A 14091-nucleotide genomic window follows, 5' to 3' on the forward strand; every position below is an offset into this window, starting at 1 on the left:
CGCGCGAGGGGAAGTCACGTGGTGCAAATTGGGCGTAGGCGGAAGTAAAGGGGCGGTGTTGTGCCTGCCGTCTTTCGTATTGGTTGGCTCGATTGTGGGCCAACTCGGAGTGACGCTTCACGGCTCGAGTGAGCTTTTTAAACTACAAATCTAAACCAAGAAACTACACATTATTTTATTTGTGGAGATCCTACAGAAAGAGAAAGGTCGCAGCTCCAGTTTATTTCACTGTTTTACACATTTGCAACAGATTAAAGCAAGAGGAGTATTTTTAAGTTATTAACTTGTAGTACACAATTACTGTCGTAAATGGCACTTTTCTGTAGTTATTATATGTTGAGGTTTTGTATTTAGCTTTCTTTTCCAGGGCCAGCATTTGGCATATCATCTTAAGAGAGGTGAGTATTGTATTGTGCTGTTTAAGTGCAGAGTCTGCGCACCCCTCACCGAACCGCTTTTTATAGGCGGCTTCTCCAGTTTGCACAGGTCTCGGCCACCTGAGGAGTATGACCCTCTCAGGTCCGGCTCCTGGGGGTCGCTGTACTGCCTACTTCTTTTAAGCGCTCGTCGTGAGAGTAGCACGAACTCCATCCGCCGGGACATTCAAGGGTTATAAGATGATTTAGTCTGCCCTACCAGAAGCGAGCCGTCGTGAAGCGTGTGAAGCGTGATCGAGGGGTCCTCCAGCGTTAATGCTAAAAGGGTCTTTATTCTGTTCTTATCCCACCTCTGTCACACATGTAACGACCCGGAGTGTGCAAGAAACTGGAACAGAATTAGCCTGTTTGCGCCAATTACTTGCGAGTAACCCTAAAAGCGCCGCTTTCGCCACGCAGCTCAGATGTTCTGCAATGACACGCGCTTCCAGCTGGCTTGTCGCTTTGTCTGTTCACACAGCACCTCACTCCGCTCACCCGGGCTCTGAGGCAACCCGAATGCCGCATAATGCCCTGGTCCATGAGCCAACCCAGGAGGCCAGTGATCAAATAAAATAAAAACGATAACTAATAAACACAATAAAAATACGCACTATTTTAGAAAAAAAAACATGTTTTAAATATAAGTTCCCTTCCTTTGTAATCCTCCGAAGGCAGGGCCATCTTAATGAATGGGCACTGGCCAGGGGCCCATGATGTTTCTGATGCTTATGTAGGTTTCTGTTTTACCATCATCTATATGCCACACCGATCCCTCTCCCACTTGGACAGAGGCAGTGGTGCTGTAAGAATTATGTTTCTGAACTTCTCTAGCGCCTTCAACACCATCCAACCTCTGCTCCTTAGGGACAAGCTGACAGAGATGGGAGTAGATTCATACCTGGTGACATGGATCGTGGACTATCTTACAGACAGACCTCAGTATGTGCGTCTCGGGAACAGCAGGTCTGACATTGTGGTCAGCAGCACAGGAGCGCCTCAGGGGACTGTACTTTCTCCGGTCCTGTTCAGCCTATATACATCGGACTTCCAATACAACTCGGAGTCCTGCCATGAGCAAAAGTTCGCTGATGACACCGCTATCGTGGGCTGCATCAGGAGTGGGCAGGAGGAGGAGTATAGGGACCTAATCAAGGACTTTGTTAAATGTTGCGACTCAAACCACCTACACCTGAACACCAGCAAAACCAAGGAGCTGGTGGTGGATTTTAGGAGGACCAGGCCCCTCATGGACCCCGTGATCATCAGAGGTGACTGTGTGCAGAGGGTGCAGACCTATAAATACCTGGGAGTGCAGCTGGATGATAAACTGGACTGGACTGTAAATACTGATGCTCTGTGCAAGAAAGGACAGAGCCGGTTATACTACCTTAGAAGGCTGGCGTCCTTCAACATCTGCAATAAGATGCTGCAGATGTTCTACCAGACAGTTGTGGTGAGCGCCCTCTTCCATGCAGTGGTGTGCTGGGGAGGCAGCATAAAGAAGAAAGACGCCTCACGCCTGGACAAACTGGTGAGGAAGGCAAGCTCTATTGTAGGCACGGAGCTGGACAGTTTGACATCCGTGGCAGAGTGACAGGCGCTGAGCAGACTCCTGTCAATCATGGAGAATCCACTGAACAGGATCATCTCCAGACAGAGGAGCAGCTTCAGCCACAGACTGCTGTCACCTAGGGACTTCTATTTGCCTTATAACCCGGGAGTACTTCCGGGTTGAAGAAAAGGAGGTTTCACCTGACTTGGAAGTGTTAAGAGTCACATGAACTGAGGGACAGAAACACTTCTGGGTCGAGAAGTATAAAGGGACTATGGGTAACCCCAGCAGCCCGAGCCGGAGATGGGAGGGATTGTGACAGAGCTGCTGGGAGGAGTGGAGGATTAATTGTTTGTTATTGTAGTGTTTATTGGAGTCATGTGAAATAGTGGTGCTTATGCACAGTATTATTATAATAAAAAGTCAAGATATTGGACTTATACCAGGTGTCTGACGTGTCATCTGAGGGTTCAAGTGGTGCTATAGAGCGCTTATTTTACACTATACGGAGTCCCACTGTTGCCTCTGTGGAGCGGATTAACTTGTCTAATACAGAAATACTCATAACGGGTAGTCAGCACTCTAGGAGGGAACTTGCATAACTCAAAAAAGTTTTCAAAAACAGTCAAAATAGACACACCTTGTAAAAAGCAAGAGCTGCATTTATTTCCTTACATTGTAGCAACACTCTGAAAAATAATTTATTCCTAAGTGAAAAAGAGAATATTTTTCTGGTGTAATATTTACACCACAAAATGACCATATTACAGTATTCTAAAGCAGTTTGAAAATTGGATTTGTGTCATGTAATATATTAGTCTGATGTAGTGATCCACACTAGGTCACCAAACGTCTAATCATGGATATACACGTGTACTCGGCTTTGGTCTGAATTCCTTTTTTTTTTTTTCTTTTCATGGATTAATTGAAGTGTCCTTTGCACACAGATTAGGTTATGAGGACGAGTTATTTAGAATCGGAGATTCTGACAAAACTGACTAATAGAAGACATATGTGAACAGCTGTAACCGTACATTTTCATCAAACTGTTAAAACTGATATGCCAATTACACTACATTAATCCTTTAGACCAAACAGCAGCTATCACAGGAGGATACAGTCTATGAAAAAATTACATTAAAACAGTGTCAGGTGCATTTTAATCACATTAAAAATGTTCAGAATTGGAGATGGACATTAGAGGGTGCGGTCGTAACTTCCATCAACAGTAGTCCGAGTCTATAATTTCTAAAATCTGTCTTCTTCATGGAGGATTTGTTGTAACTGCTCTATGGGCCAACAAAAGCTCCACTGTGAAACGGGGAAAGCTGGGTCTCCGTCTCCTTGGCCCAACATGGCCAGACAGTCCAGCTACCACGGGGGAGACATAGGCTGAGGGTTCTGCAAGTAAGACATGACAACTGCAGAGATGGATAACCTGTAGGCAAAAAGTACATGTTACTGGTAAATAAACAATGAACACAAAAACAAAATCTAGCTATAATAATAATAATAATACATTTTATTTATAGGGCGGCACGGTGGCGCAGTGGGTAGCGCTGCTGCCTCGCAGTTGGGAGATCTGGGGACCTGGGTTCGATTCCTGGGTCCTCCCTGCGTGGAGTTTGCATGTTCTCCCCGTGTCTGCGTGGGTTTCCTCCAGGCGCTCCGGTTTCCTCCCACAGTCCAAAGACATGCAGGTTAGGTGGATTGGCGATTCTAAATTGGCCCTAGTGTGTGCTTGGTGTGTGGGTGTGTTTGTGTCCTGCGGTGGGTTGGCACCCTGCCCTGGATTGTTTCCTGCCTTGTGCCCTGTGTTGGCTGGGATTGGCTCCGGCAGACCCTCGTGACCCTGTGTTCGGATTCAGCGGGTTAGAAAATGGATGGATGGATGGATTTTATTTATATAGTGCCTTTCCCATACTCAAGGCACTTAAGACATACCTGGGATTTATTGGCATTTTTAACTCTTTCAGGGCTAATATTCATCCTTGGGCCAAAATGGAGAAAAAAAAATCCAAACACCCCAAAATCCTCACTTTTCAATGATGAGACTCACTCCAGAGAGGAGATACAACACCTACACTATGGTGCTCAGCCAACAACCTCATCTTGAACACCAGCAAGACCAAAGACGTCATTGTGGACTATAGGAGGTCCAGAAGGACAGAACATACTCCTATATTCATACGTGAGGAGGCTGTAATGTGTGTGGACAATATCAAGTTCTTGGGCATCCACATCACATCGGATCTGACCTGGTCTTTGAACACATCTCACCTGGTAAAGAAGGCCCAACAAAGACTCTTCTTCCTCAGGAAGACGAGACATGCTGGGTTCTCCTCTTGGCTGCTCACAAACTTCTACAGATCCGCTACAGAAAACAAGTATGACAGTGTGGTACGGCAGCTGCACAGCACAGGACAGGACAGGAAGGACTTGGCACGGGTGGTGAGGACAGCACAGGGGATTGTGGGAAGTCCTATATGGACCTGGACTCTGTATATGCTGGAAGGGTGCAGAAGAGGGCCAAATGTATAGCTGCGGATCTCACCCATCCGGGAAATGGACTGTTTGTACCACTGCCTTTGGGAAAGCGGTACAGAAACATAAAAACACGTACCAGCAGACTGAAAGATGGCTTTTTCCCCAGAGCTGTGAAGTCCATCTGCCCTGGTGATACCCACACGTCTACCCCTAACCTGCCCCCCTGTAGACATGCACACGCACTTTCCCTCATAGTCCTCCCCTGCAGACCCACACACACACACATCACTGGTCTCTGCAGGCGTACTACCTCCAGGAAAAGTCTGGACTTGATGATGTTTTATTGCTGCTGTCTTTTATACTTATTATGTTTATTATTTCTAGTGTACTGTGTATTTTAAGTATTCTGCCTTGAAGCCGAGTCCTGCCAACAAAAAATTTTGTTATGTGTATGCATAATGACAAAGAATTCTATCTTTCTAAAAAGCACACAAAGCAATGGTTTCACACATAAATCAACATAAAATATTTAGTTATCTCAAATGTCTGCCATGTGTTTTATGTTCCATGAGCGTCCACATACAATATGTGAATTCACATCCCTATTTCACAGCACAGTTCTGTAAGGTATGTTAATGTAGAAGCAGCCAATGGTGTGCACTGCCATGTTACACTGGCACTGCTGTTGCACTCTTCGATCAGCCAGGCAAGAGTTGCTGACAGCTGTCACAGTATGTAGGAACAGACGCCTAAAATAGCAGCACCACTGAAACACACAATTCAAGCAGCATACCGCTGGCAAATTGAGGTGAAACATAACTTGATAATGGGTTTTGTCGACGTTTACAGCTGATTGCTGGCCACTACCCCCCGATGTCGATTAATGTCAACATCTGACTCAACCCTGTGTGTTGACGTAAGTGAACAACTGCCCTGAAAGAGTTATAGAAGGAAAAAAAAAATGATTTCATTATAATTGCGAAAATAGGCTTATTTACTGTGGAATTTAAGGTGGCTCAAAATACCAAACATTCACCACACTCCACTGGAGGTCCAATGTATTTGAAAAGGATTTCTTTCCTCCAACACAAAAAAAGGCTTAAAAAAAATAAGAAAACTTCTAAATTAATACAAAAAATAAAGTATGTTGTATTACCTTATTCATTTCTTGTTATAACACATGAGTAGGCCCTAGCACAACCAGCTTTCCTTTAATGGTAATCATTGTTGGTGATTGCCATCTGCTTGTTAAAATATTCCCCCTTGGTAGAAAGTACCACTTATCTGGCTTGTGTGAACTAAAAACGTTTTTCAGAGGTTTCAAGTTAAATAAACACTGCTGGGAATTTCCACAGTCCCTCACTATAACTGCTTCACGAAGACCAAGCAGAATTCAAAATTAGGATTCTGGCTTCTCAAAATCTGGGGAAAGACTATAATATTATTTACAAGGGCTGAAAAAAATTCTCCTAACACACAAAATCCATTGTAAATAAATTTGAAAAATATATCAATGGTAATCTGTATAAAAGTAAATATTAGCCAACAATAAAATTAGTCAGACAGACTAGCCAGGCACCACAAGTTTAAACCAAGTATATTCGTTCAAGGCAGAGACAGAATTGGTGCCATTATTAGAAATTTATGGGTAAACATGAGCTCCCCAAACATGATTTTGAAGAGCTCACTTGAGGCAGGCAGGCATGGATGGATGGAAGGATGGATGGATAGATAGGTGAAAGGCACTATATAACAGATAGATAGATAGGTGAAAGGCACATATAATAGATAGATAGATAGATGAAAGGCACTATATAATAGATAGATAGATAGGTGAAAGGCACTATATAATAGATAGATAGATGAAAGGCACTATATAATAGATAGATAGATAGATAGATAGATAGATAGATAGATGAAAGGCACTATATAATAGATAGATAGATAGGTGAAAGGCACTATATAATAGATAGATAGATGAAAGGCACTATATAATAGATAGATAGATAGATAGATAGATAGATGAAAGGCACTATATAATAGATAGATAGATAGATAGATAGATAGATAGATAGATAGATAGATAGATAGATAGATAGATGAAAGGCACTATATAATAGATAGATAGATAGATAGATAGATAGATAGATAGATGAAAGACACTATATCATAGATAAATAGATAGATAGGTGAAAGGCACTATATAATAGATAGATAGATGATACTTTATTAATCCCAAGGGGAAATTCACAAATGTTGGAGACAACATTAAATGACAACATTAACATAACAATAAGGTATTTAATGAATAAACTGAACACCTGCTTGTCAGTTAAAATTCACATACGACTATAAATATTTGAGCCCCATCAACACTTTCCACAAACAAACAAACACTCAGTGTTCCAGAGTGCACATATCACAGCGCTCGCCACCCTTAATCCATCGGAGATTATGTGTCAGAATTTAAAAATGTGTGCAGAGGTTACCACTCCCAGGTGAGAAGGCAGTGTCTGTGGAGTTTGTATGTTCTCCATTTGTCCGTACAGGTTTTCCTCTCACATCCCAAAGACATGCGTATTGAGCTAAAAGGCCCAGAGTGAGGGACTATGGATGTGTGCAAGCTTGCGCTCTTTAATGAAATGGTCCACCATCTTTCCCATGTACTTGTAGTTCCTACATTCTTCCATTTATGACTGCACAACCCCTAATCATGACAACAGTGATGACATACATGGAGGTGTAATCAATCTGAACCTGCTACTTCCAGGGTGGTCCAGATCTAATTGTGCAACTGTTCGACTGACAACCGTCTCCCTGCCATTTTGGAATGCAGGGCAGGTGCTGCCATCTATCGGCAACAAAAAGAATTTTAAGTGAAATCTCTATGTGTTGCCACACAGTTAGGAGACCCGGGTTTGCTTCCAATTTCAATCCATTTTCCAACCTGCTGAATCCGAACACAGGGTCATGGGGGGGTCTGCTGGAGCCAGTCCCAGCCAACACAGGGCACAAGGCAGGAACCAATCCCGGGCAGGGCACCAACCCACCGCAGAGGGGTTAACCCCCTAGTCTTATATAAAATCGTTACATGTGGAAGCAAGTGTGTGTGTCTGTCTGTCCGGCCCGGAAGTGCGAGGCTACAGCATAAAGCTCAAAAAGCCGGCAAGACAGCCTCAAGTTAACGAGTCGGAAGAAGAAAGAAGTACGAGGCTACAGCATGAAGCGGAAAGAAAGAGACTCCGTCATCAAAGTGAGACCTCCGAGGAAAGACAAATGAGAGAGAAACTCACTTAGCCGCTGATAGACAAGGGGAGGGCGAGGATGTCCGCAAAATGAAACCTCTGACTCTGCGTTACAATATATTTTCTGATGATTTCAATAGGTTCTAGGAGCCCGGGCTTTTTACAGCTTGTATGATATAAGGACCCTTTACTGCTCACCTAAAGGCATTTCTGTATTAATTTGTAATTTTCTTTTTATACTAGAAACGATGACTGAATCAATAAACTTACATGAAACTACTCATCATCTGCTTGGTGTCCTCAGAGCTTCTGGAGTTGGCAAAGCTGATGAAAGAACAGTAGACTGCTATCCAGGCACACCACTTAAGCTGGCAATGGAAGCAAAAAAAAAAATCAGTTATTCCAGAAACGGGCAAATGCAACAAGTCGGGAATGGAAATTAACTAAAACAAACAAACAAACAAACAAACAAACAAACAAACAAAGAAACAAAGAAACAAAACCCAACACTCTCAGAATTGAATATTCATCCATCCATCTTCTTAACCAGCCCCGGGTGACCAGACTATCCGTAAGAATACACACAGCAGGACAGGCCGTTTCAGGGTTTCAGATAACCTTCGATAGATGGTAGCAATGCCATATATTGGGTTGTCCTTCGTTTGTATGTCTCGCTTATTGTTATGACTAACAGGAGTACCGACTGGAACAGATGTCTGGGACATAAATATCTTTGAAAAGGGTCTGCATGTTTATGGAGGGACTTCTGGGTATTGTAGTTTTTATTAGTTTGTATGCACTGTTAACTACATAAACTGGGAGAGCAGATTACGACAGAACATGTTACCTTTAAATCATTATAACAACTTCATCAGTGAGAGGTTGTTGTAGTAAACTTTGATCTCTGGTTGAAGGATTTGCAGATACTGTCAGACTGAGAAGGCTGTGGTGGAGTGTTTGAACCATACCCGTCCACCTGCTACTGAGACTCTTTTGCTAACATAAGACAATCAATTTCATCATTAGTGGCAGAAAAACACTTTCCTGGTGTGATTGCCTTTACAAATGGGTGGTGGAGGGGAACAAAGAGTAGGGTTTTGGCATTTCCCCAATTTCATCCATCCCTCTTTATTAATGTGTAGCATCTCACACAATCCAGTGTTCACTACAAGATGAGAGTGCAACAGTCACAGATGATTGTAATTTGTTTGCACTGTTGCATGCCATTGATTTAAAGATGAGGTTCTGATAACACATCACTGTTTGTAAAAGCAAAGGCAGACTGATACTCCAACTGGGCTACGTACTGTATGGTACAGAAGTCCAGTAGAACCCACTGCTTATCAGCAATCAGCTCACACATCTGTACTTTATATACAGTGGATTCAGGACGTAATCAGGCCCTGTCACTCTGTGCACACTTTATCGTATTGCAGATTTCATTTTAAATGGATAAATTTGCCATTTTTGCCCATCAATCTAGACCCTGGAGAGGTGGAGATCTGCTCTAGAGAGGACAGGAATGAAGGTCAGTATGAACAAGACAGAATACATATGTGTGTGAATGAGAGGGAGGTCAGTGGAATGGTGAGGATGACGGAGTAGAGTTGGCGACGGTTGAGGAGTTTAAATACTTGGGATCAACAGTACAGAGTAATGGGGATTGTGGAAGAGAAGTGAAGAAGAGAGTGCAGGCAGGGTGGAGTGTGTGAAGAAGAGTGTCAGGAGTGATTTATGACAGACGGGTATCAGCAAGAGTGAAAGGGAAGGTCTACAGGATGGTAGTGAGACTAGCTATGTTATATGGGCTGGAGGTGGCACAGATGGCAGATTTAAAGATTTGCATTGGGTGTGACGAGGATGGATAGGATTAGAAATGAGGACATTAGAGGGTCAGCTCAGATTAGGAGACAAAGTCAGAGAGGCGAGATGGCATTGGTTTGGACATGTGCAGAGGAGAGATGCTGGGTATATTGGGAGAAGGATGCCAAGGACAGAGCTGCCAGGCAAAAGGAAAAGAGGAAGGCCTAAGAGAAGGTTTATGGATGTGGTGAGAAAGGACATGCAAGTGATGGGTGTAACAGAACAAGATGCAGAGGACAGAAAGATATGGAAGAAGAAGATGATCCGCTGTGGCAACCCCTAACGGGAGCAGCCGAAAGAAGAAGATCTACACTCAATAACCCAAAATGACAATGTGGAAACATGTTTTCAGAATGGTTTGCAAATTTATTAACCTCTTTGGCATTAACCCTGAGACGCTTTCAGACTTGGAGTTGTAATTTAAATGTGGTTAGTCCTGAACGTTGCACAGGCTAAGCTGTTACAATTCAATGTACAGTATTAAGCCCGAATAACACTCGGGACAGTAATGCGCTGCCATCTAGTGGATAAAATAACATTATGCTGCAAAAAAAAAAAAAAAAAAAACAACATGAATATTTTTATTGCCACTCTCTGAACTTGTGTGGTGCTGAGGTGTCACCTGTCACATGGCTGCACTTGGGTCCCAATCTAAGATCCTGAGTTGTTTTGTCATGTGGTGGGTGCGGCAATGTGCTGTGTCACCGCCTGCTCCTAACCTCTCTCTCTCTCTCTCTAAGGTAACTCGTCAATATTCATGAGTGGATGGGGGGGGTTGCAAAACCTTAAGGCAAAACATAGCGGCGTGTAAACAAAAAGCTGTAAAGCCGGTTTTAGAATAAACTGAAATTGAACCAATGGATGAATTGATAGAAATCGACAGTGTCAGACATTGACATGGATAGTCAAACTAATGGAAACTTGGCGGAGTGGTGTCTCTGAGGTTAGGGATCTGCACTGGCAATCAGAAGGTTGCCGGTTCGAATCCCGTAAATGCCAATTGGGACTCTGCTCTGTTGGGCTCCTTGAGCAAGGCCCTTAACCTGCAATTACTGAGCGCTTTGAGTAGTGAGAAAAGCGCTATATAAATGCAAAGAATTATTGTTATTAAAATTAATGCATACGACACAGCGCGACCAAACTGCTGCGACGTCCCTTGTAAATTCAGCCACCTGAGGATTCACCATGGTGCAGGTAAGTGCACGGTGGCAAAATGACTGCAATCAAGTGGAAGAACAAGAAAGATGGTAGCCCCTTAAGCGTTGTTCCAATACAGGAAATGTGGAAGTCACTCAGTTTTGCGCTGTGGTAGCCTACAATATCACAAGGGGCGTGTTGAGCATGCAGATCAGGCTCTGAAATTCTGCTCTCCATCCATCCATCCATTTCCCAACCCGCTGAATCCTAACACAGGGTCACGGGGGTCTGCTGGAGCCAATCCCAGCCAACACAGGGCACAAGGCAGGGAACCAATCCCGGGCAGGGTGCCAACCCACCGCAGATTCTGCTCTCTTATGTGCAAATAAAGAAGCAGGCTTACTGTCCCGATTGCAACATCGGGCTTTGCATTGGTGACGGTTTCAAAATACGTCACACAAAGGACATGTAGGAAACCTGCACCAGCACAGCATTGGACACCAGACATAACTTTCCTACTGTATTTATACTGATGTTTTGGTATTTACACATTTCTGTTAAGCATAATATTTTTTTTTCTTACTGGAAAAAAAAATATTTCAACTTTTTGGTTTGTTTTTCTGGGAGTGAAACATAATGCTAATGGTACTACAAACTACAAAGCCTTAATTGAGGACTTTGTAGAAGCCCCTTGACAGCAATTCCACCTTTGGGCTTCTTGGCCAAGTCTCTACAAGCTGTGCACTCCTGGATTTGGGCAGTTTATTGCGTTGCACCTTGCAGACCCTCAAAAGCTCCATAACAGTGTATGGGTGGGCTTCTGTAATCTATTATTCAGGCCATACTTGCTCCTTGGAACACTTAAAAGCTTTAGAAATGGTTTGACCCCCTTGCCCTGATCTTCTGTACACCTCATAACAATTTGACTGGAGAAGCCTACAAAGTGTTCCCTGGACTTCATGGCTTGGTTTTTGTCCTGACATGCAGTGTAAATTGGGGGACGTTATGTGCACAGGTCCACACGCGCCTTTCAAAACAATGCCCAATCAATTCAATTAGCCACGGGTGGGAGACTCCAATCAAGTTTTACACATCTCAAAAAGAATTGAACCAAACAGGATGGACCGCGCGCAGCACAATATGGAGTGCCACAGCAGAGGTTCTGAATACTTCTATGAATGAGAAAGTTCACCTTTTGATTTTTAATAAATTAGTAAACTTTTCTGAAAACATGTCATCACTTTGTCATTATGGGTTACCGACGGTAGTTTGATGGGCGAAAACAGCAAATGTATTTTTTCAAAATTAAACCTACAACACAATAAAGTATGAAAGTGAAGGGGCCTGAATACTTTCCAGATTCACTTTAGTAACTTTTCATAGTTTTCCCCTTCCCAAAGTGCTTTAGAAGTACAGCTGTTTACAGTAAGTTAAGGTAAGGTAATGCCCCCCCCCCCACAGTGAATTGGAGCCTGGCAGATGTACCTCAACACTCAGCATTTAGAGCACCAAGCTTCAGCCACTAAGCTACACGCACCTTCAACATGAGTCCACACATGCTGAAAATCATCCCAAGTAAATTCATGTAGTCAGGGGTTGGGTCTTCCAGAGTGGGGTTATTTTCTGTTGTTGGGGGCTTGTACCTAAAATGAGGCGGAAAAGTAGAAAAGCATCACACTTACATGTCAAACACAGGTACACCTCTCCATACTTTGAGGCAGGCTGATGCAGTCTAGTCACACATAGGAAAGCAAAGCCTAACCTAATACACATTTAAAAAGCAACAAGATAAACAAGCAAACAAGGATAAAGAAGCCATGATGTTTAAATAAGGTCTGCTGTAGAGCCACTGCTTTGGGCCCCACATTTGTGTGCACTTCACCCCTCATCCTATAAATGCACATGCTAAATGAACTGGGAAACCATTGGTGCCACTTTGTGATAAGCTAGCATCCCATGCAGCCCTGCTCTCTGCTTACAGCCGGGTGTTACAAGTTCAGTCCTGGGGTCCCTCTGTGGCTGCATGCTTTCATTCCACAAATAATTACTTCAGACTTAATTCTAAGCAATCGAAATGTTTAGCTGGTCTTTTTCTCCTATTTTGCTTTCTGAAATACGTGCTTGTATATTTACATGTAAACAAAATTCAGACATTTGCAGTTTTTGCCATATATAGCATATAAATTCTACCTCCCGTAAGTCCCAGAAGTGACTCTACTCCATTGAGCAAGGCCCTTAACCTGCGATTGCTTCGTCCTGGGTAAGACATTAATCCGCATCCTAACCCTGCAAGCGGGTCCTCCAACTCCTTCTAGTGTGGTGCGGAGGTGTCTGTCACCCGCTGCACTCGGTGGTTCGTCATGTGGTGCTATCAGCGCATGCTCCCAACCTCTCTCTCACCTAACAATCAACTGACCCATTTGTACTTTTGACTGTTTCTTCATATTTGATCCTTGCTTTTATAATCATTTGTAACAATTTTTACTGATGTGTTTGAGCTACTGGACCCCTGAATTTTCCAGACGGGATGAATAAAGTTATCTATGTATCTAATTAATTATTTCACCCTTTCCTGTACAGTTTATTGAAATACATATTGACTCAGGCGCCGCCGCGAGTGGCAGCTATTCCAGCAGCTCCGTGTATGACTTTATGTTTCTACCTTTTCTCTATTTCACTGTTAATTCCTATCACTTTCTTTTATGTGGACTCGTTCCCAGGTCACTTTTTACTACTTGGACATGGATTTTTCAAGTAGTTGTGACTTTCCCCTTGAGATTAATAAAGTATCTATCTATCTGTCTATTCCTTTAATTATATCCAAACACTTAAATTAGTGATGAGCTTTGCAGACACGGGAGTAAATGACACTGAAATGTTAAATCAGAGCTACTACTTCAACGTTGTATTAATATGCATGCTAATCAATATCTATTTATATCTCTATATAAATATATTATCTCTTATATATGTGTGTGTGTGTATCTATAGGACTGAACGAGTGACCCCTGCTTTACGGAACGGACCAATCGAACGCAAAGTGCGAATTCACACAACAATGGATAGACAGCTAACATCACTGAACTGGATAACCTCCTTTTCAACTCACCTGAAGATTTTGTTCTGTCGGCGAGGATCGTTCATGTTGTTTGAAGACATTTTGACTCAATAATTCAAATCCACACACCAGGCACTTCGACGCGTAGTGGAAACTCGTCCGACTCCCGTACGTCCAGCTGACATTAAGACCCGCCCTTCCGCTTCCGTGCTGAAATATTCCTACCGGTAAAATGACCAAATTGTTTGTATACTGTATTTATTCACGTTGAACGTACAATTACAAAATCAATTTGACTTTTTTTTTTCTAACATACAACATTCCACCGTT

The 14091-nt window shown here is 42.9% G+C and overlaps 1 protein-coding gene across 1 annotated transcript; it reads right to left on the reverse strand.

The window, feature by feature from the left end:
• Positions 1-3255: 3255 nt before the first annotated feature.
• Positions 3256-13973, reverse strand: wdr83os (WD repeat domain 83 opposite strand). The gene is made up of 4 exons (XM_028822603.2): positions 13813-13973; positions 12241-12346; positions 7974-8071; positions 3256-3409 (listed from the first exon to the last, which is right to left on the reverse strand). The coding sequence occupies exons 1-4, from the start codon at positions 13860-13862 to the stop codon at positions 3343-3345; spliced, it is 321 nt and encodes a 106-aa protein (XP_028678436.1). The 5' UTR covers positions 13863-13973; the 3' UTR covers positions 3256-3342.
• Positions 13974-14091: the final 118 nt, after the last annotated feature.

This window comes from Erpetoichthys calabaricus, chromosome 17 (genome assembly GCF_900747795.2).
Source record: "Erpetoichthys calabaricus chromosome 17, fErpCal1.3, whole genome shotgun sequence".
Lineage (NCBI taxonomy): Eukaryota > Metazoa > Chordata > Cladistia > Polypteriformes > Polypteridae > Erpetoichthys > Erpetoichthys calabaricus.